This window comes from Rhinopithecus roxellana, chromosome 13 (assembly GCF_007565055.1).
Source record: "Rhinopithecus roxellana isolate Shanxi Qingling chromosome 13, ASM756505v1, whole genome shotgun sequence".
In the NCBI taxonomy this organism is placed as follows: Eukaryota; Metazoa; Chordata; class Mammalia; order Primates; family Cercopithecidae; genus Rhinopithecus; species Rhinopithecus roxellana.
The window spans coordinates 45,725,528-45,750,216 of NC_044561.1; the positions used below are offsets into that span (position 1 = coordinate 45,725,528).

A 24,689-nucleotide genomic window follows, 5' to 3' on the forward strand; every position below is an offset into this window, starting at 1 on the left:
CCTTCCCGGCTCATCAGTTCCGCAGCTCACGTGTTTGTATAGGCCTCACTGCGTGGGGGAGATACCAGGGCCCTCGGGGCAGCTTCCCAACCCCCTTTGTCCTATTGCTTCCATAACCCTAAGGTACACAGCCGTAGGGTTATGTACGAGTTTGCTGGAGTGAAAATATACCGTAGGCAGCCTTAGGGTCATGTAGGAGTTTGCCCGGACTGCCATAACCAGGTGGCTCGCTGTAGCAGAAATTCACCTCTCACAGTCTGGGGGCCAGAAGTCTGAGACCAGGGTGTGGGCAGGGCCATGCTCCCTCCATACGAGGGTCCTTCCCCGCCTCTTCTGGCTCTCGGTGGCCCCAGGCTTCTGGGGCTCACAGCCAAATCAGTTCAGTCTCTGTCTCTGTCCTCACGTGGCCTCCGCCCTGTGTGCTCTCTTAAAAGCACACTTGACGTGGGATTCAGGCCCAGCCGGATCATCTGGTGTGATCTCATCTTGGAATCTTACATCTGCAAAGATCCTTTTTCTCTTTCTTTCATTTTTTTTGTTTTTGTTTTTGTTTTTGTTTTGTTTTTGAGACGAGGGTCTCACTCTGTTGCTCAGGCTGAAGTGCAGTGGTGCAATCTCGGCTCACTGCAACCTCCCCCTCCCAGGTACAAGCAATTCTCCTGCCTCAGCCTCCTGAGCAGCTGGGATTACGAGTATGTGCCACAACCCCTGACTAATTTTTCTGTATTTCTTTTTAGTAGAGACGGGGTTTCGCCATGTTGGCCAGGCTGGTCTTGAGCTCCTGACCTCAGGTAATCTGCCCACCTCAGCCTCCCAAAGTGCTGGGATTACAGGTGGGAGCCACCGTGCCCGGCCCAAATATCCTTTTTCCAAATAGAATCCTCTTAACAGGTTTCAGTTAAACATACGCTTCGAGGGTCCAGCATTCAGTCTGGAAGGAGCCTTCCTTCCAGTAGGAGCCTTCAGAGAAATTTGAAAGTGGCACAAACCAAGGGGTGAATTAAAGGCCCAGAAGTTGATGACGTCAAGCTGTCCTTTTTGGAAACGAGGGGAGCAGCACAGCCATGAGTCTTCAAACTGGGCTGTGCAGAGATTGTCCTGAGTACATCGAAGGCTAGTAGCTGCCCTGTGGGGAGAGGCAAGCCTGTCCTGACCCTGTGCGTCCCGTCCAGGTGGAGAGGTAGTGGGCTCCCGCTGGCTGGGTGATGTCGGTGTCCTTCATCTGTCAGCGTCTGGAGCAGCTGAGGCCAGGCACCAGGCACTGCCGCCTCAGACATAAGTGACCCCCATGCTGCAGGACCACAGTGCAGGTGTGCTCTCATAGGGCCGCTCCTGGGGAGGAGGTCGTAGACATCAGGCATTAAATGATTGAATTCCATGGCTTTGTCAATCTAACTTGGGGCCTTAGCTCAAGACCCATTTAAATACCACATTGCAAAGACCAGAAGGCAAGACCATGGGACTCCCTGCAGCCCCTACCACAAGACGCTGTGAGGCGGCTGGCTCCGCCCGGGCCTCAATGCCATGCCTGCTGGCAGGCAGACTGTGGCTCAGACACCCCACAGGAAGAAGCAGGGGGCTCCCTGCCCTGGAACCCTGGATGTCAGCACCTGCTCTGACTCCTACCTGCTGAGTGACGTTGGCAAAAGTAGCTGTGGCAGAGGTCGAGGGTTCCACCTGCTTACTGGGCCCCGCTTCTATGGACAGGAGCAGAAGCTGCAGAGCTTTGGGACCTCAGCACTTTAGCAGCTTGTGGACGCGAGCAGCGAGTCACCCTGGGCTCCCAGAGACGCATGATGGGGTCCCAAGGGGGCTGCTTGAGGGCCCTCAAGTCAGGAGCTGATTTCTATCTTCGAATATTTAAGAATCCCCAAGCCTAGGTGCGGCGGCTCACACTTATGATCCCAGTACTTTCGGAGGCCGAGGTGGGTGGATCACTTGAGCCTGGGAGTTTGAGACCAGCCTGGGCAACATAGCAAGACTCCATCTCTACAAGAAAAAAAAAAGCTGGCTATGTGACTCACATCTGTAGTCCCACCTACTTGGGAAACTGAAGTGGAAGGATCACCTGAGCCCAGGAGGTGGAGGATGCAGTGACCTGTGATGGTGCCACTGCACTCCAGCCTGGGTGACAGAGTGAGACCCTGTCTCAAAAAAAAAAAAAAGTAAAAAATAAACATGTATGGAAATACAATGTATTTTTTTTTTTTTTGAGACAGAGTCTTGCTCTGTCGCCCAGGCTGGAGTTCAGTGGCCGGATCTCGGCTCACTGCAAGTTCCGCCTCTCGGGTTTACTCCATTCTCCTGCCTCAGCCTCCCGAGTAGCTGGGACTACAGGCGCCCGCCACCTCGCCCGGCTAGTTTTTTTTTTTTTTTTTTTGTATTTTTTTTAGTAGAGACGGGGTTTCACCTTGTTAGCCAGGATGGTCTCGATCTCCTGACCTTGTGATCCGCCCGTCTCGGCCTCCCAAAGTGCTGGGATTACAGGCTTGAGTCACTGCGCCCGGCCAATACAATGTATTTTTAACCAGAAAGTTGACAGAGAATACCAATGCACTAGGTTGACCCTGTCTCAAAAAAGAAAAAAAAAAAAAAAAAAATCCCCTGCTCTGCAAGGTGGCCTCTTCTTCAGAGATGTGTCGTCGCTGGGGGGTTCTCTTGAGGAAATGGTTAAAACGCCTGGTGTTGGCCGGTCACGGTGGCTCACGCCTGTAATCCCAGCACTTTGGGAGGCCAAGGCAGGCGGATCACAAGGTCAGGAGATCGAAACCAGTCCGGCTAACACGGTGAAACCCCATCTCTACTAAAAATACAAAAAATCAGCCAGGCGTGGTGGCGGGTGCCTGTAGTCCCAGCTACTCGGGAGGCTGAGGCAGGAGAATGGTGTGAACCTGGGAGGTGGACCTTGCAGTGAGCCAAGATCGCACCACTGCACTCCAGCCTGGTGGACAGAGCAAGACTCCGTCTCAAAAAAAAAAAACAAGAACAAAACAAAACAAAAATCTAGTGTTTTGAAAAATCTTTACATTTTTTCTTAGAATTCCTAGGATAGAAAGAGCTTTCTGTTTCTTGAGAACTGCACGGATAAGATCCTGGAAGAATACCACCGTGCCTTTGAAAAGGCATCGTTTTTGCCTTAACATTTTTCAAGGTGACTTGCATTTGCAAACAGCACAAAAAAGCCAGCGCTGGGCCAGGCATGGTGGCTCACGCCTGTAATCCCAGCACTTTGGGAGGCTGAGGTAGGTGGGTCATCTGAGGTCAGGAGTTCGAGACCAGCCTGGCCAACATGGTGAAACCCCATTTCCACTAAAAATACAAAAAATACCTGGGCGTGGTGGCGCACTACTGTAATCCCAGCTACTCGGGGGTGAGGGGCGGTGAGGAAGGAGAAATGCTTCAACCCAGGAAGTGGAGGATGCAGTGAGCCGAGATTGCACCACTGCACTCCAGCCCAGGCGACAGAGCAAGACTAAGCCTCAAAAAGAAAAGAAAAGGAAAAAATAGAGCCAGCGCTGAAGTGTGCCTCCTTCCTGCCTCGAGTGGCCCTCACTAACTTCCCTAGAGGTGATGCTGAGGCTGCAGGTTGGAGATGCTTCTGAGCGTCCTCGGAACATTCCTGCGTGCTCTCCGGGCCACGCTGGACAGCTGGCTTTCCTCCCGTCTAGCTGAGATTCTCTCTCTCTCTCTCTCTCTCTGGCCTCTGCCAGTCCCTGGGTCTGAGCCAGAATGTGTCCCAATCCAGGAAACAGGTGTTTTTTCTGGTATTTCTTCTTTTTCTTTACTCTTTCTCCAAGAAGGAACAAAATTTGGGCTAGTTTCTTGCTTTTCTGACTCTCTTAGTTTGGGACTGAGGTTTCTGTTATTCCTGTTTGGCTGTCATGGAGAAAAACAGGAACTTATCGGTCCCGTTTTCCTTTTCTCTTTTTTTTTGAGACTGCGTCTCACTCTGTTACCCAGGCTGGAAGTGCAGTGGCGTGATCTCAGCTCACTGCAGCCTCCGCTTCCAGGGTTCTTGCCATTCTCCTGCCTTAGCCTCTCGAGTAGCTGGGACTACAGGCAGGCTCCACCACGCTAGGCTAATTTTTGTATTTTGTCTTTTTTTTTTTTTTCTTTTTTGAGACAGAGTCTTGCTCTGTCGCCCAGGCTGGAGTGCAGTGGCATGATCTCGGCTCACTGCAAGCTCTGCCCCCCGGGTTCACACCATTCTCCTGCCTCAGCCTCCCGAGTAGCTGGGACTACTGGTGCCCGCCACCATGCCCAGCTAATTTTTTTGTATTTTTAGTAGAGACGGGGTTTCACCGTGTTAGCTAGGATGGTCTTGATCTCCTGACCTTGTGATCCGGCTGCCTCAGCCTCCCAAAATGCTGGGATTACAGGCGTGAGCCACCGTGCCCAGCCAATTTTTGTATATTGGTAGACACAGGGTTTCACCATGTTGGCCAGGCTGGTCTTGAACTCCTGACCTCAGGCGATCCACTCGCCTCGGCCTTCCAAAGTGTTGGGATTACAGGCATGAGCCACTGTGCCCAGCCTATTGGTCCCATTTTCTGATCTATTTTACCCTCTTGCTTCTGGCTGTAGCCCACATCGGTGCATATGTGTGTGTATGTGGGTGTGCATGTGTGTACATGGTATGCATTGTGTACATTGTGTGTGGGTGTGCATGTGTGTACATGGTGTGTGCGTGTGTACATGGTGTGTGTACATGGTGTATGTGGGTGTGCATGTGTGTACATGGTGTGTGTGTACATGGTGTGTGTGTATGTGAGTGTGCTTGTGTGTGTACATGGTGTGTGGGTGTGCTTGTGTGTACATGGTATGTGTGTGTACATGGTGTGTGTGTATGTGGGTGTGCATGTGTGTACATGGTGTATGTGGGTGTGCTTATGTGTACATGGTGTGCGTGTGTGTACATGGTGTGTGTGTATGTGGGTGTGCGTGTGTACATGGTGTGTGTGTGTACATGGCGTGTATGTGGGTGTGCGTGTGTGTACATGGTGTGTATGCAGGTGTGCGTGTGTGTACATGGTATGTGGGTATGCTTGTGTGTACATGGTGTGCGTGTGTGCACATGGTGTGTGTGTGGGTGTGCGTGTGTGCACATGGTGTGTACATGGTGTGTGTGTACATGGTGTGCGTGTGTGTACATGGTATGTGTGCATGTGGGATGCATATGTGTATGGGGCATGTATGCACATCTGGGCATGCATGTGTGTGTCATGCGAAGCATGTGTGCACGTGTGTGTGGTGTGTTGCTCTGCAGGCCCCAGTGTTGGCCAGCCCCCCGTCTTTCCTGTGAGTGACTTCCCCCTTCTTAGGAGGCTTGGCGTGACTGGCATTCTCTGGAAAGGGAGGGCGGATCTGCAGAGCGGGCAGCTGCAGGGACACTGGGGCTGCTGACTGGCTTTGTGGCTTCTTGGCCTTGGTGTCTGCGGGTGCACACCCACACAGAGCTTTTGAAATGGAATCATGCGTGCCCAGTTCACAGAGTGAGTGGCGTCGAGGAATAAGAACAGAGGGAACGTCTCAAGGAGAAAGGAAGAAAGGAATTATCAGAGATGGGCTGAGCAAAAAACCGTGCGATCGGCCGAGGAGGGGCCGGCAGCGCCTCCCTTCCTGCCCACAGAGCAGCCGCCCTGTGCCCGTCTATTCCCCGGCTCTGCATGGGGCCTCTGTTTTAAAGGGTTCTGTGGCCAAGACAAGCCTGCCAGTCCCTGTCCCTGTCCTTGGCCACTTCTCTGGCAGCTTTCCCCATTCCTGAAGCAGGTGGGTAGCCCTGCTCAGCCTCTTGTCCCATCTCCTTACCTGTGACAGTTGCCAAGCCTCTGGGAATGTGGTCACCCTAGGACAGCTGAACGAGGAAACTGCGGTGCACACAGGTTTGGCTAACCCCAAGGGCCAGTTGCTGTGCGTGGGAGTTCCAAGGAGCGGAAGGGAGCCAGCACTAGGTGGAGCTCTGCCCGCCAGGGGACAGAGAGGAACGGCCTCCAGGAGGAGGGTGCAGCGGGTGTGAGGCCCTGTGGAGCCAACTTTGGAGCTAGAATAAGGTGGCATTTTTGCTGCACGCTGTGGGGGTGGACGGGGCCTGAGGTCACACCAGGGAGCCCATATTGGGTCAGGAATGTTGCTTTGGCAGTCCCTGGACTCAGCCCCCAGCTGTCTGGCCATCTGGGCACTTCTGAGCCCAGCCATGGCCTCTGCCTTCCCTTAGCACTTTGCAGTGAGCCCAGCACCCGGCAGCCCCTGACCAGCCAGTGCACGGTCCCTGTGCGGCACTATGAACCTGGAAGTAGGGGGCTGGGTGTCTGTGTGCTCTGGGGGCCCAGGCGATGGGCCCTGGAGCTGTGAAGACTGAGTCAGGGGTGGGTGAGGGATGAGGGGAGACTGCTCTGCGGGGGCTCAAGGCCATTTCTACCAGAAATTCCCCTTGGAGTTTGTAGGACGAAGGACATGGTTGACCCGGATTGTAGGGCTGACCAGTGACAGACAGTGGGAGGGACACGGGGTGCTCGGGCCCCAGGTTAATCAGGGTGAAGCAGTCACGTGATCTCTCCCATCCTCTGTCCTCATTCTGATTTCCTAAAGTGGTCAGAGGTCTCTGCAAAAGAAGCTACAGGGAGGGTTCTGCTTCTGCGCAGCGCTCACCCGGCTCTCCCCCGAACGCCTGGAACTAGGGTGGCCAGGCTGGGGTGGAGGAGCTGCGCTGGAATGTTCCAGAGCTTCCCCCACTCCTGCCGTTCTGAGTCACTCTGCCTCCCGGAAGGAGGAGGATCAGCCGAGCCGCCGCGCTCACGTAGTGTCTCGCTGTGTCTCCCTGTCTGCCTTACTTGCGCAGGGTGAGATGCTGCCGCTACGGCGCGCACGTGGGCCCTGGGAGGAGCCCGACGCAGCCACTTCCGCACGTGGGCAGGAGGAGGGTTGCTCACAGGACCGGCCGGGCGGAGGGAGGAGGACTGGGGACTGCGCCTGGCAGAGGATGAGCTCGTGTTGTGGGCGGCAGGGAGAAGGGAGTCCAAGGGCTCCTCGGCAGAACCACTGCCGCCGCCGCCGCTGCTGTTGTGGCTGGACCAGATGACTAAGGAGGTTGAAAGCGCTTCCCCCGCCCCAGTGATTGCCGCTATGGCCCCGCAACCCTCCAACCGCAGGAAGTTCCCATGAGGACGTTGGAGCCCTTTCCAAGCCATCCCACTGGCCTAGACTCTGCTGGGATTATTTTGACCCCCCAGGGCAGAGTGTAGCCATCTGACCGGCTTTCTCTCTCGGCAGGAGACGGGGCGCACTCCAGCAGGTGGGGGAGCCCCAATACGTCGCACGGATGAGGGTGCAAAGCCCAGCCCCCTCTTCCCGCCCCCTGGCTGCAGGCCCCGCGGCTTTTCCCACCCTGGCTCCCCTGTGTGCTTGGCGCTTGTTCCCTTTACCTAGTGGCCTTTTAGCCCGCTGGTCCTTCCCACGCAGCTGGAGCGGACTTATGCCTTGCGGTAGAGGCTGAGCAGAAGCTTGTCCTTCAGACTTTTCCGCGGAGACACCCAGGCTGTTCCATGGCACCAGTGGGTTTGCCAGAGACCAGGGACTTTGACCAGGGCTGGCAGGGAGCCCTAATCCTGAAGAACCCTCGTTCTTCGTGTGCTGTCTCGGAGGCTACGTAGGCACAGTTGCAGCAGGGTCTTGGAGGCTGAAAGAAGAACGGTCTGAGTTGAGAGAGGGGAGTTGGCCAGCCACAGGAGTTTCAGAGCTTTCCGGGGCTCAGAAGGTGCCCAGGGCTCTGCAGCCTAGTGAGGAGTTCACAGGGTGGTGGGCGACCCAGCAGCCAGGGACATCAGCTGTGGGAGTGGGACGCTTCGAGGGTCTGGGCTTCATCCTGTGGACACAGCAGACCCTCAAGGGCTGGGTTTAGAGGGGTACATCTGGAGGTGGGACTGGGGAATGCACATTGAGGGAAGCTCGGAGCAGAACCGTAGCACAGGCCAGGCATGATGGCTCACGCCTTGTAATCGCAGCACTTTGGGAGACTGAGGTGGGAGGATCACTTGAGCCCAGGAGTTCAAGACCAGCCTGGGCAATATTGTGAGACCCCCATCTCTACAAAAAATAAAAAATAAATTAGCCAGGCATGGTGAAACATGCCTGTAGTCCCAGCTACTCGGGAGGCAGGAGAATCTCTTGAGCCCAGGAGGCAGAGGTTGCAGCGAGCTGAGATTGTGCCACTGGATTCCAGCCTGGGCAGCAGAGCGAGATCTTGTCTTAAAAAAAAAAACAACAAAACGAAAACAAAAACAGTAGGACGGTGGCCTGATAAGACCATCCCAGGAAGGGGGATGACGCAGTAGTCCGCAGGCCTCAGTGGACTCTCACAGCAGGTATGGACGTCAGAGAGTCTTGCTCATACCTAACTGAGTGATTTGATTTGATTTGAGTTTTTTTTGAGATGGAGTCTCTCTCTGTCACCCAGGCCAGAGTGCAGTGGTGTGATCTCAGCTCACCGTAACCTCCGCCTCCCAGGTTCAAGCGATTCTCTTGCCTCAGCCTCCTGAGTAGCTGGGATTACAGGCATGCACCACCACGCCCAGCTAATTTTTGTATTTTTAGTAGAGATGGGGTTTCGCCATGTTGGCCAGGCTGGTCTCGAACTCCTGACCTCAGGTGATCCACACACCTCGGCCTCCCAAACTGCTGGGATTACAGGTGTGAGCCACCATACCCAGCCCTCATACCTGATTTAGAGTATGTTCTGCTAGGATTACAGGTGTGAGCCACCGTGCCCGGCCCTCATGTCTGATTTAGAGTATGTTCTGCTGGGATTACAGGCGTGAGCCACTGTGCCCGGCCCTCATGTCTGATTTAGAGTATGTTCTGCTGGGATTACAGGTGTGAGCCACTGTGTCCGGCCTTCATATCTGATGTAGAGTATGTTCTGCTGGGATTACAAGTGTGAGCCACCGTGCCTGGCCCTCATACCTGATGTAGAGTATGTTCTGCTGGGATTACAGGTGTAAGCCACTGTGCCCAGCCCTCATGTCTGATTTAGAGTATGTTCTGCTGGGATTACAGGTGTGAGCCACTGTGCCCAACCCTCGTATCTGATGTAGAGTATGTTCTGCTGGGATTACAGGTGTGAGCCACCGTGCCCAGCCCTCATGTCTGATTTAGAGTATGTTCTGCTGGGATTACAGGTGTGAGCTACCGTGCCCAGCCCTCATGTCTGATTTAGAGTATGTTCTGCTGGGATTACAGGTGTGAGCCACCATGTCCAGCCCTCATATCTGATGCAGAGTATGTTCTGCTGGGATTATAAGCGTGAACCACCATGTCCAGCCCTCATACCTGATGTAGAATATGTTCTGCTGGGATTACAGGTGTGGGCCACCGTGCCCGGCCCTCATGTCTGATTTAGAGTATGTTCTGCTGGGATTACAGGTGTGGGCCACCATGCCCAGCCCTCGTGTCTGATTTAGAGTATGTACTGCCAAACTCCGTGGGGTGAATACTGCCACTATGGCTGAAGGTAAACTACCAGTGTGCTTAGGAGAGAGCTGCGTGGCAGCCTCCATCATGTCGTGTTCCTCCGTCTAGACTCAATAGACAGAAAGAGCTCAGTAGACAACAGATAGGGTAAATTGCTAGTAAACTAGGAAGTAGTGAGGCTAGAATATTTATTAAGTTTGCTTTTTTTTTTTTTTTTTGAGACGGAGTCTCGCTCTGTCGCCCAGGCTGGAGTGCAGTGGCCGGATCTCAGCTCACTGCAAGCTCCGCCTCCCGGGTTTACGCCATTCTCCTGCCTCAGCCTCCCGAGTAGCTGGGACTACAGGCGCCCACCACCTCGCCCGGCTAATTTTTTTTATTTTTTTAGTAGAGATGGGGTTTCACCGTGTTAGCCAGAATGGTCTCCATCTCCTGACCTCGTGATCCGCCCGTCTCGGCCTCCCAAAGTGCTGGGATTACAGGCTTGAGCCACCGCGCCTGGCCTAAGTTTGCTTTTAATATAATTTATGTAGTCTGGGTGCAGTGGCTGGTACCTGTAGTCCCAGCATTTTGGGAGGCCAAGGGAGGATAATTAATTGAGCTTAGGAGTTCAGGACCAGCCTGGGCAACATAGTGAGACTCTGTCTCAACAAAAAAATATAAAAATGAGCCGGGTGTGGCAGCATGCACCTGTAGTCCTAGCTACTCAGGAGGCTGAAGAGGGTGGATCCCTTGATCCCAGGAATTCAAGGCTGTAGTGAGCTATGATTGCGCCACTGCACTCCAGCCTGGGTGACAGAGCAAGACCCTGTCTCAAAAAATAATAATAATATAATTTACATAATTGTAAGTTTTATGACTCAATTTTTTTTTTTTAATAGAGATGGAATCATGCCATGTTGCTCAGGTTATGGTCTTGAACTCCTGGCCTTAAGTGATCAATCCTCTAGCCTCAGCCTCTCAAAGTGCTGCAATCACAGGTGTGAGCCACTGTGCCTGGCCACATGACTGTTTTTAATAATGACTATATGTAAAGCTGACCTACACTAGTGCATCTGGCAATCACGTGACCCAATCCGTCTTCAAAGCCAGCAACAGTGGTTGAGTCCTTCTTTAACTTCCAATCTCTAATCTTTCCTTCTGCCCATCAGCCTGAGAAAACTCTGCTTTTTAAGGGCTCATGTCATTCACTTAGACTCTCCTGGATAAGAAGATCCTCATGGAAGAGAGATCTCATTACACTGACATGTTTCACCCACACTCGGGGGTTGCCTGAGGGTGAGCGGGACCCCTGAAGGTCATTCTTACAATTCTGCCACCGAAGAGCCCCATAGGCCATTGTAGGGACAGGGTTTACTGTAAAATAAGGTGACCACATACACAGACCAGCGATGCTGTCCCTAACGGGGATCCCAAGCTGGTCCCATCAGTCAGCAGGGCTGCTCACAGGGCACCGGCCTGTCCCTGTTGAAGGCGTTTCCTGTGATGTCTGTGGAGGAGACGGAACTGAGGCCCACGCTCCGGGCGCGAGGGGAGCGTTGTGGAGAGCCCAGCTGCCTGCTGTGCTGAACCTTGGGCCAAGAACCAGTCTGTCCTTGGCTCCCTGGGGAGTGGGGAAAGATGAGGTGTATCAGGCAGGGTCCAGTCCAGAAACAGAAACCAGAGCAACAATTGTAGAGGCCGTTGTTCAGCCAGGTATTGAGAAAACAGAGAAGGCAAAAAGGGAACACAGGTGTTGTGGAGGAGACCCTGCCAGCATCGGCTCCACGCAGCTGACCCTGGGATAAGAGAGAATTGCTGGGCTCTTTAGAACTTGGAGCTGGGAAGGCGGGTATCTGCCAGCTGGCGGGTGCTGGCGGTCTGTGGGGGCATGTGATGAGGAATTCTGCCGGTGGTGGGAAAGCCCCAAAGCGGATTCTGCTGCTGCTATGGGAAGGGACGGTCACTACCACTGCCCCTGCGGGGAGAAGAGCCCCTGGGGAAGAAGAGTGCCGCTGGCAGAAGCCCATTCTCTTCGCAGGCTTCAGTTTCACACTCTTGGTACCTCCTGGCAGTGCCTGGGAGGGAGCCACTGCTGTACAGAGATGCCAATTCCAGAGGCACGGTCCGGCACAGAAGGATGGGTTCCAGCTGAAGGACGAGTGTAACAGCGGGAGACCCCTTTCTCTGGGGTCCCAGGCTCCTGTCCTGGACCTCGGCACCCCCCAGCCCCCCATGCATTGTCGCCTTCTGAGTCTGGCTTTGTCTTGCACGTGAAGTTGGATGGGTAGACTCTGGAAGCATCCAGACCCGCTTGCAATGCTGATGAATAGGCTGATTTTGATGGGGTGTGTGAAATGGAGATGCCAGCCCAGAGGCTCAGCTCGCTCGTGCTCTCATTTAAAAGCAGAAAATAGCGACTTCGTTCTCGGATATGTTTGCCAGCCCCAAAGGATTAATTATCTATACACCCAGAAGCAGTGGAGCAGAATATTTTGGCAGGATTTTCAGGATTTGTGTCATCGTTGCTTAATATCTGTTTCTTCACAGTCGGTTAGAATTTTAAAGGACTGGAAATACTGCAAGCCATCTGTATATAGAGGCTGTGGATTCGGGCTAGTGCATTTGCAAAGTGCCAATTTTATTTTTTGTTTTTATTTTTATGTTTTTTGAGATAGGGTCTCACTCTGTTACCCAGGCTAGAGTGCAGTGGTGCCATCACGGCTCACTGCAGCCTCCATCTCCTGGGCTCAGTGATCCTCCCACCTCAGCCTCCCGAGTAGCTGGGACTACAGGTGTGTGCCACCACGCCCGGCTAATTTCTGTATTTTTTTTAGAGACAGGGTTTTTGCCATGTTGGCCAGGCTGGTCTTGAACTCCTGACCTCAAGCTGTACTCCTACCTCGGCCTCCTGAAGTGCTGGGATTACAGGCATGAGCCACTGCGCCTGGCTGCAAAGTGCTAATGTTAACTTTTTAGATTACTAAGACTGTTAACGTGTTTCCTTAGTTTAGTGATAATGCTGACTTCAGAGAAAGACCTTGGTGAATACAAATCCTAAGCAGATAGCTCAACTCATTATCACAAAGCAAACCCCACCCAGTGAAGAAACAAATTTGAGAAGGCCCAGAAGCCCCTCCCCACCACCCCCCGACTCCCTCCCTGGAAACAGCCGCTCTCCTAGTGCTGACACCAGAGGTGGCACTGCCTGGCTTTGAACATGAAGGTGGAACTCAAGGGTGGTTGGCTGTCCAGATGCAGCAGGAAGAGAGGGTTTGGGGCATTGCTGGTGCACGGGAGAGGGTGGGGATGGCCCCCCAAACTAGTGGAGGGCAGGCTTGGCCCCTGGAGATACGGGAAGGAAGGCACCGCTCCGTGGGTTCTGTCCTCCCTCTCCATCTGTCTGGAACCCTCACCCTTTCCCTCCCTCTCTGTCCTCATGCACCCACTCCCTGTGTCTCACTCAGGCTTTTCAGCCATGTGTGCTGCCCACGGGGCCCTTGGCCTGGCTTCCTCCAAGGGGTGAGGTAGATGCCCACATTTTCGCGGCAGAGACAGCCTCGCAGCCTCTGTTCAGTGTCTGGACAGACGGGTACTGTCTTCGTTTTATTGTTCAGTTTATTAGTCTTATTGAGTGCTTTTGTTGGGTGCGATTTCTGGAATGATTCATGAAGTGCTTCTCCATGGAGGTGCTGTGGGCCGGGCGATGCCCTCGCGGGCTGGCTGCTCCCCAGAGAGGGAAACCCAGCTCCAGACATGGGAGGCCCTGCACGTGCAAATGTCACGTGTGACTCGGGGAGAGCCGCCTGCTCTGACACGTCGGCCCTCCGGCCTGCACCTGGGGGTCCCATGCCGGCCGGGGCTCATTTACTCCCCTCTTCTAAGTCAGCGCCTGCTGGGGTTCAGACCTGGCTCTCTTATGCGTACCTATTCCTTCTCTGTCTTGCAGGTTTTGGGATTTGAGGTCGATGCGGTGAACTCTGTCCAGTTTTCAAACCACACAGGTAAGGTGTTGGCTCCAGCAGCCGGCACAGAGCAGAGCGTGGGAGTGAGGCACGGGGCGGAGCGTGGGAGTGAGGCACAGAGCAGAGCGTGGGAGTGAGGCACGGGGTGGAGCGTGGGTGTGAGGCACAGAGCAGAGCGTGGGTGTGAGGCACAGGGCGGAGCGTGGGAGTGAGGCACGGGGCGGAGCGTGGGAGTGAGGCACGGGGCGGAGCGTGGGAGTGAGGCACGGGGCGGAGCGTGGGAGTGAGGCACGGGGCTTTCATGTGGACAGGGACCTGGAGTCCTGGGGGTCTGCACAGCAGCCTGCACAGCACATCGGGGCGTAGGCCTGGGTGGCCTCACCTGTGAGTGGGGATGTGTTACTCAGCTTGGCTGCTTTGGGGCCGCGTGACCCAGTGCCGGTGGCAGAACCTTTCAGTCCTTCAGTTTCCTTCTCTGTAAAACAGGAGGGCAATCCTAACAGCCGCCGTGAGGTTGCCAGAGTTGATGAGGTAAATTGTGTAAAGTGCTTGGACCAAGGCCTGGCCCAGAGCACAGCCGTGTGACTCCTGCTGTCGGTCTGCCTGCGCGGTGCCTGTTCCTGCCTCCTGGAGCTGAGGAGGGTGCCCCATGGGGTGGTTGTGCTGGGGGACGTGTAGGTGGTTCAGGGTTTTCTCTGTTAACAGCAGTGCTGCGGGGCCTGTGTGTGCATCTGTCTCCACGCACTGGGACGCTGAGGAGTTTGCTGGCTCAGGGGACTGAGGGTGGCCGGCCTCAGAAGCCCCTCACAGGCCATGCTTTCCACGCCCCCAGCCCCATGGCCTGGAGGTGGAGGTGCATGGAGTCCTCCCTCCTCTCTGTGGTCTCTATACGGCTTCGTCGGCAGGAGAACAAAGCTGTTCTGTTCTTTGAAACCCCACCTTGCTTCCCCTGAAATTTCTCTGAACCCAGGCGGAACCTTGGGAGCACAGAACGTCCCAGAAACAGCCTGGCACAGCATCAATGGGATATGTGGGAGGGCCTGGCCCCTACCTTTGGGAGCAGGAAGAAGTGCTGTGGTTTCCCTTGAGGCGGGCATAACACATGCTAAGTGAGAGGAAAGGGTTGCTCGGCCAGTGCAGACGGACAGACTCCAGCTCTTGGCGGTGCAGACAGACAGACTCCAGCTCTCAGCGGTGCAGATGGACAGGCTCCAGCTCTTGCTGGAACCCTTTCCTGCCTTTGCTTGCTGGGCACACTGGGTGCTGTGAGATTTGGAGACGTCCCCAAAGACTCAGGCCCTCCAGGAGCCTCCCTGAACCCACATGTTCCTCCTGGCTGCTCTCGCTGCCCTGTTTTAGGATTTTTCAGCGAGTGAGCTAACTGGCTTGGACTCTAAAGCAGGGTGCTGGGTGTGTTTCTGGGGACCATGCTGTGCTCCGCAAGTGCTGGTTCAACATCCTCATAGACCCGGCTGCCCTTGCGTGGATTCCAGGATGCAGGGAGCGCCCTGGGCTTTGGTGATGCCTTCCAGGCTTGGTGGAAGCTTCTCAGTGGGAGGTGGGCTGGCTGACCCGAGGTTCCCGAGACACACAAGGGGTCTCTGGCCTGCCCTCAGAGGGCTGGGATGAGGACAGGACCCCAGGCGCTTGGGAGCCTCCGCAGTTGCAGAACCAGATGAACGGCCTGGGGACGTCCCTTCCCACAGAGTCCGGCCTGTGGTTCCTGGGACCCCCCGCTCCAGCCTCCTCCAGATGCCATGGGAGTCCTGCTGGTTTAGGACCCCTTAGCCAGCTCCATCTGTGGCTGTGGGCTGGCTCCCGGCACCCTGTACCCACACTCTCGGGGTCAGCTGTCTGTGCGGCCTGATCAGGAGGCCCCCGCGTAGCTTCCCTGACGCCATCTCTGTGGCTCAGGGGCAACTCCCTAGGGAGTGAGGGCAGGCGTCACTGCCCTGCACTGGGACCCTTCTGCCTGCTCCCCTTCCCTCGCCCCTGCCACGCTGCGCTGCTGGGGAGTGAGGCAGGTGCGTCGTACACCTGTCCTGGGTGCCACGGGAGCTAGTGGTCGGGACAGGGGTCTCGGCCTCCTCCACGCAGCCCCCCAGCCCCTTTGGGCTCCCGTGCCACCCACTGGAGTACAGTGCTCACGATGACATTGTCTGTTCCACAGACCTCGACGGAGCTGGAGGCGCTCTTTGGTTTTTGAATTTTTTTGTTGTTGTTTTTCCTTTTTGTTCCCCCCACCCTCTGTCTAATGGCTAGAGGTGCTGATGTTTCAGCAAACTCACCTCCGGGAAGCATTTTACTAGGCCTGATCATGCACAAAGAAAGACTTCTGCTCGCGCCACGGGCCCCACACATTTTAGGGACTGTTCTGCTCCGGCCACCCTGGCTCCAGGGCCGCACTCCCCGGCCTGTCTGGGGAGCCACGTTGTCCTGTTCCTCCTGCCACATGGCCCATCGTGCGTGCCCAGGACGCAGCTCATGCCCTGTGTGACCGGCCACGTGAGCTCAGCCACAAGCAGCCCTGCGGACAATGGGGCTGTTTCCACTTTGTGGCTGTTGCACGTCTTGCTGCCGTGAACGTTTGTTTAGACATTTTGCGGGGGACGTGTTTTCAGGTCTCCAGTGCGCACCTAGGAGTTGGAGGTGGGGTCACACAGGCTGCACTTCATTTGGCAAGGAGCTGGGATGATGCTGCCACGGAGCTCATTCGCGACTCTGCCCAGGCTTTTCTTTTTCCTTTTTCTGGTTTTTTTTTTTTTTTTTTTTTTTTTGCTGTGTCGTCCAGGCTGGAGTGCAGTCGTGCGATCGTGGCTCACTGCAGCCTTGACTTCCTGAGCTCAAGAGATCCTCCCACCTCACCCTCTTAAGTGGCTGGGTCTACAGGTGTGCACCACCACACCCAGCTAATTTTCCTATTTGTCATAGAGACAGAGTCTCACTACGTTGCCCAGGATGGTCTTGCACTCCTTGGGCTCAAGCGATCCTGCCCCCTCAGCCTCCCAAAGTGCTGGGATTACAGGCGTGAGATTCCGCGTCCAGTCTTTTCTTTTTTCTTTTGTAGAGACAAGGTCTCTGTCATCCAGGCTGACGTGCAGTGGTGCAATCCGCTCACCACAGCCTTGACCTCCTGGGCTGAAGCCATCTGTTGCCTCCACCTCCTGAGTGGCTGAGACTACAGGTGTGCACCACCACGCCCACCTCCTACCCAGGGTTGTTACTGGGGTGGTCACGTGGGCAGCTTCTGCCTGGGATGGGCCACAAAGCCAGACTCCCAGCGGGGACACAAGTGTTCCACATAAGCTGCGTCGTTGGTTCCCTGACGCCCATCAGGCTGGGAAAGCCGAGCCCCCAAGTGCCTGCAGAGCCCACCTGGTGCAGGCCTCGCCGCCTCGAGGCTGCTGCTCACACTTGTGCACCTTCCCCCGACTGGGCCCGTGTCCCTTGAGGCCACACCACACCCCCATTCATTTTTCCACACTCTGAGCTGTGCCTCCCAAGCCCAGGGCAGCCAGGCTTGGCAGAGCCTCTGCCTTGAGGCCAGCATGCCCAATGGCCCCTTTGAGAGGATTTCCTGGAGCTTCCTGTCTGAGCTTCCTGGCCTGAGGGCATTGGGAAGGAGCCTGCAGAGCTGGAGGTCAGCGGGTGGACGGGTCACGCTGTCCTGGCTTTTGGAGTGTGGAGCCGGAGCGGGTGGGACAGGTGACCTGCTGCTGGGGTTGGTGGTCCCTGCTGCAGGGAAGGGGCAGCTGGTGTGAACACAAGGAGCTGCAGGACTAGAGAAGGCCAGGGCCAGGAACCTGCCAATGGACACCAGCGAGGGGCCAGGCACGGCCCAGACTCCCTGGCCAGCTGGAGTCAGACAGGAGTGCCAGGTTCCTTGGGCTGCCCAAGTTGCTGCTTGTTTGGCCTCTGTTTTTTCATCTGTAAATGGAATGAGTTCTACACAAGATCCAAGTGCCCTCCCCTGTTTGAGAAGGTTCTTGTGGGCTCTGGGCTCATCCCACCTCCCGCAGTGGGCAGGAGGCCACCGAGAGGTGTAAGACCATGCCCCCTGTTTCGAGAGGAAGCTGGGCCTCAGAGGAGCCTGGGGCCTGTGTCTGAGACCCAGCCAAGTGCTGGACGTCTCCCCTTCCTCACGGCTGTTATGGCTGAATTACATCCCTGCAAATTCTCATGTTGCAGCCTTAACCCCAGCACCTCAGAGTGGGACTGGATTTGGAGATGGAGTCCTACAGAGGTCATCAGGTTAAAAGAGGCCATCAGGGCTCTGGGTGGGCCCTGATCCAAGCTGATTGGTGTCCTTGTAAGAAGACGAGATGAGGACAAAGACACACACAGAGGGACAGAGCCATGAGGACACAGGGAGTTGACGCTGTCTGCAAGCCCTGGGGAGAGGCCTCAGGAACCAGCCTTGGAGACGCCTTGACTTTGGACCCAGTGCCCAGGACAGTAGGAGAATTGCAGCCACCTGGTTGCAGTCCTTCCCGATGCCACCCTGTATTAGTCCATTCTCACACTGCTAATTGTTGGGAAAAGGGCCTGTAAGGTACCTGTATAAACTGGCCATACAAAAATGGGACAATAAGCTGTGGAAAGCCACAAGAGGCCTCTGAGGAGGAAAGCCTCCTAGTTGCCATCATGTTCCCATGTTCAGAGCGAGACCCGCTCTCTTATCTGTAAACACGGTGTTCAAGGAGAAAGCGTTGGAATGTGGACAGACGTGCAGGCTCCTGGTTAAGCCGCTCCCACTAGCTACTCTCTGATAAGTTAAAGATACGCTGTTTGAACACAAAGGAGATTCCTTTAAACCGCTATTGCTATAGATTACGCCTGTGACGTACTGCCTCCCTTTCACCGTTTCACCCTGAACGTCTGCTTCTTAGATCTAAGTGATTGTACTCAATAAATAGTGTGGACACCAGAGCTCGGTGCCTTTCACAGCCTCCATTTTGCAGCTGGCCCCCGGACTCCCACCTTTATGAACTCTTACTTTTTTTTTTTTTTTTTTTTTGAGACAGAGTCTCCCTCTGTTTCCCAGGCTGGAGTGCAGTGGCATGATCTCTGCTCACTGCAAGCTCCACCCACCAGGTTCATGCCATTCTCCTGCCTCAGCCTCCCGAGTAGCTGGGTCTACAGGCGCCCACCACCACGCCTGGCTAATTTTTTGTATTTTTAGTAGAGACAGGGTTTCACCGTGTTAGCCAAGATGGTCTCAATCTCTTGACCTCATGATCCGCCCGCCTCGGCCTCCCAAAGTGCTGGGATTACAGGCATGAGCCACTGTGCCCAGCCCCACCTTTATGAACTCTTAACCTGTCTCTTATTCCTTTGTCACCACCGGACTTTGGGTACCCTATGGGTGGTGTTGAGGCTGGTCCCCAACACTAATAAAGGTGTATCTGCGACTGGATCATTTATAAAGGAAAAAGGTTTAATGGACTCACAGTTCAGCAGGGCTGGGGAGGCCTCAGGAAACTTAGAGTCATGGCAGAAGTGGAAGCAAACACGTCCTTCTTCACATGGCAGCAGAAAGGAGAAGTGCAGAGTGAGGGGCCCAGGGTTTTAAAAGTCCCTTAAAACCATCAGCTTTTGTGAGAATTCAGTCCCTATCAGGAGAAAGGGATGGGGGAACCGCCCCCATGATTGAATGACCTCCTGCCAGGTCCCTCCCACAACATATGGGGATTATGGGAACTACAATTCAAGATGAGATTTGGGTGGGGACACAGCCAGGCCATGTCACCTCCCCAGCAGTGGTGAGTCCCATCCTGCTTGGAAAGATATTCAGAATCCGAGGGCAGAAAGGACCAGGAGAGACCATTGCTTGCCTCCCTCTTCCTACCCCTCATCCCAAACCTCGTCCCGGCCTGGCAGAAACCTCGCCAGGACACACCCTGTACCGGAGGGGCAGGCCGCGGTGTGAGGCACTGACCTTGCCCACGGTGGATACCCCCTGCCCCTCCTAACCCACAGTGACTATTAACCCACAGTCCATCAGGGGCTTGGTCTCTGGCAGACCCACCCCTCAGTGCGTCTACTCTGGTGTCCTGGGCAGAGCACAGGGCAGGCGCCCCCAGATGCACACCCCAGATGCGGCACCGTGCCTGGAGCATTGCTTCTGATGGCAGTCTCAGTACTTTTGCGCCACATGTGCTCCCGTACGACGGCTCCTGAGGAAACCCAAAGGCATCCCTGCCAGTGGGAGCCAGTGACTGGTACGCAGGAGGGCCCTGAGGGGCAGGAGCCATGGAGCCGTCCTCTGGTGTGGGAATTCAGGGGGTCTTAGCCACAGGGCATGGCGTGTGGGCTCAGAGCTGGCCATGACCTACCAGTGTGTGATACTTGGACTTTGCTGTTGTAGGAATCCATACGTCAGAGTTTTCCTTATTTGCTGAAAAAGGCATGCGTTAGAGGATGATGCACGTGGGAGGAGACCAGGAGCCCCTCGATGTCAGGCATGGCGAATGTGGGGTCTCCATGGTGGACCCCACCCTGTGTGGATGGCTGCCCCCTGGGCGTGCCTTGAGCTGGAGCTGTGGTTGGGTCCCACAGTGCAGGAAGGGCTCCCAGGGGGCTGGTGGTCCCACCTGCAGGAAGCCGATGCGTCTGTCCTCACACCTTGATATGCCTGTCTGCCTGGGGTGGACACTTCACCCTGGCAACCCAGCGGGCCAAGGGCAGGTTGTATACACCTGGGCTGAGGCCTCATTCTCATTTACATTTGTCTTTTGCTCAGGAGTTGATCTAAGACCGGCTCTAATTGCACCTTAATAAGCTTGTTGGGGTGGGGATGTAACAAGCCTTACCTGCCAGGGTGTCCGGGTGACAGTGGCCAGTGGCCGAGCACCCCGGCCTGAATAGCTGGGAGCTCATGCAGGAGGCTCTGGGAAACAAGAGGCTGTGGTGTTGTGGGGAGAGAGTAGCCGGGGCATTCCGGACAGCAATGGGGGAGCAACACAGCTGTGAGCTGGTGTGTCTCTCCCCACGCCCCGCCTGTACCTGGGACGCAGCTCCCACAGGAACTGGCAGTGGGAGGGTGGGGGCCACTGAGGCTGTAGTAACAATCCCTGACAGTGTAGGGTCGGGGACTCACAGGGACTTGAGGCGTCCGGTCTGGACAGCTGTCAGGACCTGCCAAGCACTGTGCCTGGTGATCTCCTGCGGGCCTTGTGCCAGTCCATGGGGAGGAGCTGTCCACCAGGCAGCGTCAGGGAGAGTGGGCGGGTGTTGAGGGAGGCCCGCGACCCCACGGCTGGCCCCCTTGTGTCTGAGCCCCCCATGGTTTCCTCTGCCTCTAGGCTATGCCCACTGGAAGGGCCAAGTGCTGAATTCAGATGAGCTGCAGGAGTTGTACGAAGGCCTGAAGCTGAACAACGTGAATAAATATGACTACGTGCTCACAGGTGGGTGCCACGGTGAGCCCCTGCAGGGGACTACAGACCCCACTCCAGCCAGGGTGGGCTCAGGGAGGTCCAGAGCACCCCCACCCTGGGCCCATCTCGGGTCCCTGCTCCTTCAAGGAGGGCCTTGGCGTGCCCAAGCCACCGTCACACCCCCGATAGCCTGGGGGGTCCTGGCCACGCCGTGCCTGCCTGGACAATGACTGTCCTGGCTGTGCCAAGTCACCCCCACTCCTGTGGCCACACTGGGGTTCTGGTGCCCAGGGGAGGGTGCAGGCAGAGTGTTGGGAACGCTGACCGGGGCAGGACAGGTGGGTGGGACACTCAGTTAGGTGACAGGCTGCTACCTGGTACACTGGCATCCTTTGTCAACTCTCTGATGAAACAAAAAATTGTATTTCTATACGTGTTTATTATTGTAATAATTATTATTATTACTATTTTTGAGACAGGGTCTCACTCTGTGGCCCAGGTTGGAGTACACTGGCGCAGTCATAGCTCACTGCAGCCTCAACCTCCTGGGCTCAGGTGATCCTCCTGCTGCAGCCTCCCAGGTAGCTGGGAGTAAAGGCATGCACCACCACGCCCAGCTTTTTTTTTTTTTTTTGTAGAGACGGTTTTGCCATGTTGCCCAGGCTGGTCTTGAACTCCTGGGCTCAAGCCACCCACCCACCCTGGCCTCCCAAAGTGTTGGGATTACAGGCGTGAGTCACTGCACCCAGCCTGGTTTCTACATTTGTAAACGGTTAGAGGAAACACTTAACCTCCCAAAGTGTTAGAATTACAGGTGTGAGCCACGGTGCCCGGCCTCTCTACATGTCTAAAGGTCATATATAAGGCCAGGCACAGGGGCTCAAACCTGTAATTCCAGCACTTCAGGAAGACTAGGAGGGAAGCTCGCTTGAGGCCAGGAGTTCAAAACCAGCCTAAGCAACATAATGAGACCCTGTCTTTACCAAAAATTTTTAAAAAATTAATTAGCTGGGCATAGTCCCAGCTACTCGGGAAGCTGAGGTGGGAGCTTGAGCCTGGGAGTTCAAGGCTGCGGTGAGCTGTGATTGAACCACTGCATTCTGGACTGGGGGACAGAATGAGACCCTGTCTCAAAATAAATAAGACTGAATTAAAGTGTCATATGCTTATTACTGAAAGTAGAAATATAAATAAAGGAAAGATTACTCCTTCGCCTCTCGCCCGTGGGTTCGTTCCCGTGAAGCACGGCATTTCTGCTGAGAAATGCTTCAGGGTCTGCCTTCAGTAGCTTTGGACTGTGGGGACACCTCGCCTGCACCCGCCTCCCTCCCCCCAGCCCCCGAGCCCTGTGGGGACACCTCGCCTGCACCCGCCTCCCTCCCCCCAGCCCCCGAGCCCTGTGGGGACACCTCGCCTGCACCCGCCTCCCTCCCCCCAGCCCCCGAGCCCTGTGGGGACACCTCGCCTGCACCCGCCTCCCTCCCCCCAGCCCCCGAGCCCTGTGGGGACACCTCGCCTGCACCCGCCTCCCTCCCCCCAGCCCCCGAGCCCTGTGGGGACACCTCGCCTGCACCCGCCTCCCTCCCCCCAGCCCCCGAGCCCTGTGGGGACACCTCGCCTGCACCCGCCTCCCTCCCCCGCCACCCCTGTGCAGGGCCTGCTGGTGCTTCTCTTTCTTTGTGCCACGGTTGATTGTGGTGAGTCTCCTGTTTTCTGAGGGTAACCTGGGTTCTCCCCCTCAAGGTTATACGAGGGACAAGTCGTTCCTGGCCATGGTGGTGGACATTGTGCGGGAGCTGAAACAGCAGAACCCCAGGCTGGTATACGGTAGGCAGGGGCCCACCCTCGGGTCTGGCTGTGTGGTCCCACACAGGGTAGGGCTGGCGTGGGAGCCCGGGAAGGAAGTCTTAGCCTCCTTCCTCCTCTGCACCCCTCTATGCCCTGCCTCTCCGGGACAGTGAGCTATGTCTGCCAGGCCTCTGAAGATGTGGGCCTGCTGAAGTCCACTGGGCTAGAAGCGTTTGCAGGTGACCTTGGTGTCTTGTGTGGCTGGTGTGAGACAGGAAGGGGTGTCAGTGTGCTCATATAGCAGGGCTGCTGTGTGAAGGCCTGGGGCCCAGGCAGCACTGTTGTGTGACTCCACTGACCCTAAAGGCGGAGGGGGCAAGGGGCCACACCTAGGCAGGGCCAGGCTAGGGAGTAGGGAGGGACAGAGTCACACCCAGGCATGGCCAGGCTAGGGAGTGGGGAGGGACAGGGTCACACCCAGGCAGGGCCAGGTTAAGGAGTTGGAGAAGGGAGGGACAGGGTCACACCCAGGCAGGGCCAGGCTAGGGAGTTGGAGAAAGGAGGGGCCATACCCAGGCAGGGCCAGGCTAGGGAGTGGGGGAGGGCAGGGTCACATGCCAGGCAGGGCCAGGCTAAGGAGTGGGGGAGGGCAGGGTCATTCATCAGGCAGGGCCAGGCTAAGGAGTTGGGGAGGGCAGGGTCATACCCAGGCTGGGCCAGGCTAGGGAGTGGGGGAGGACAGGGTCATACCCAGGCTGGGCCAGGCTAGGGAGTGGCCAAGTCTTTGGGGCATCTGCCTAGATCGATCTTTCCTTAGAGGCCAGGCAGTGCTGAGTCCATCTTGCCACCTGGAAGAAGGGGCAGTGTCACCCAACCTTGCAAACAGGCTCTCTCTGGGGCACAGGTCTCCTGGGTGGCCAGAGGGCAGGCCCGGCCCAGCACATGGTTTGCCACGCTGTGTACCGTTGCCCAAAGGGAAAGCGCTTGTCGGGACAGATGTACAAGGCCCGGATTGTGTGTGCTCGAGACCAGGAAGAGGAAGGGAGCCGCTGCACCTGCTTGGGTGACAAACAGTGATGAATGGCACCTCACAGCAATTAGGATGACTGTCATCAAACACATGGAAAATAGCAAGTGTGGGCGAGGATGCAGAAACCCTCATGCACAGCTGCTGGGAGTATCAAAGGGTGTGGCCACAGTGGAAAACACGTTGGCAGTTCCCCAGCAAGCGGAACACGGACACCACATGACCAGCAATTCCGCCCTGTGCATAGATCCGAGATAGCCTCAGATGGATGTGCGTATTCCCAGTGACCAAAGTTGGATACAGGCTGTGTCCATTGATGGCTGACAAAGAAAATGTCCGTGCATCCAATGGAGTATTAGTCTGGAAAAGGAAGGAAATTCTGACACACTCTGCAGTGTGGATGACACTTGAGAACATGATGCTCAGTGAAAGTAGCCAGACACCCAAGGATAACTGTTACATGATTCTATTATCTGAAATATCCATGATAGGCCAATTCATCGAGGTAGAAAGCAGACTAAGGCCTGGCATGGTGACTCACGCCTGTAATCCCAGCACTTTGGGAGGCCGAGGCAGGTGGATCACCTGAGGTCAGGAGTTCAAGACCAGCCTGGCCAACATGGTAAAACCCCATCTTTACTAAAAATACAAAAATTAACCAGGTCTGGTGGTGTGCACCTGTAATCTCAGCTACTTTGGAGGCTGAGGCAGGAGAATTGCTTGAACCCAGGAGGCAGAGGTTGCAGTGAGCCGAGATCACGCCACTGCACTCCAGTTTGGGTGACAGAACGAGACTCTGTCTCAAAAAAAAAAAGCAGACTAGACATTACCAGGGCCTAGGGCTGGGGGAATGGGGAGTGAGTGTTTAATAAGGACAGAGTTTCGGTTTGAGAAGGTGAAACGTTTTGGAGGTGGAGAGTGGTTGTAGTTATACAACAGCAGGAATGTGCTTAATGCCCTTGAATTGTACGCCTAAATATGCTTAAACTGGCAAAGATTATGGTATATATTTTTTACCACATTAAAAAGTTAAAAAAGAGAAGATATCTACTTCAACTTGGCAGCTTAAAAAAAAAAAGAAAAAAGCCA

At 55.5% G+C, this 24,689-nt stretch overlaps 2 protein-coding genes across 2 annotated transcripts in view; both read left to right on the plus strand.

The window, feature by feature from the left end:
- PDXK (pyridoxal kinase) overlaps positions 1 to 24,689 on the plus strand; it is a 38,758-nt gene that overhangs the window by 3,232 nt on the left and 10,837 nt on the right. Inside the window, exons 2-4 of the mRNA XM_010367922.2 lie at positions 13,391 to 13,445; positions 20,711 to 20,815; positions 22,529 to 22,612. Of these exons, the coding sequence (XP_010366224.1) occupies positions 13,391 to 13,445; positions 20,711 to 20,815; positions 22,529 to 22,612 (244 nt within the window). The remainder of the gene's footprint in view (positions 1 to 13,390; positions 13,446 to 20,710; positions 20,816 to 22,528; positions 22,613 to 24,689) is intronic.
- LOC104665956 lies at positions 16,663 to 17,167 on the plus strand. The gene is given in 3 exon segments (XM_030914897.1): positions 16,663 to 16,741; positions 16,744 to 16,869; positions 16,872 to 17,167. Coding segments are annotated over 3 exon segments (501 nt in total).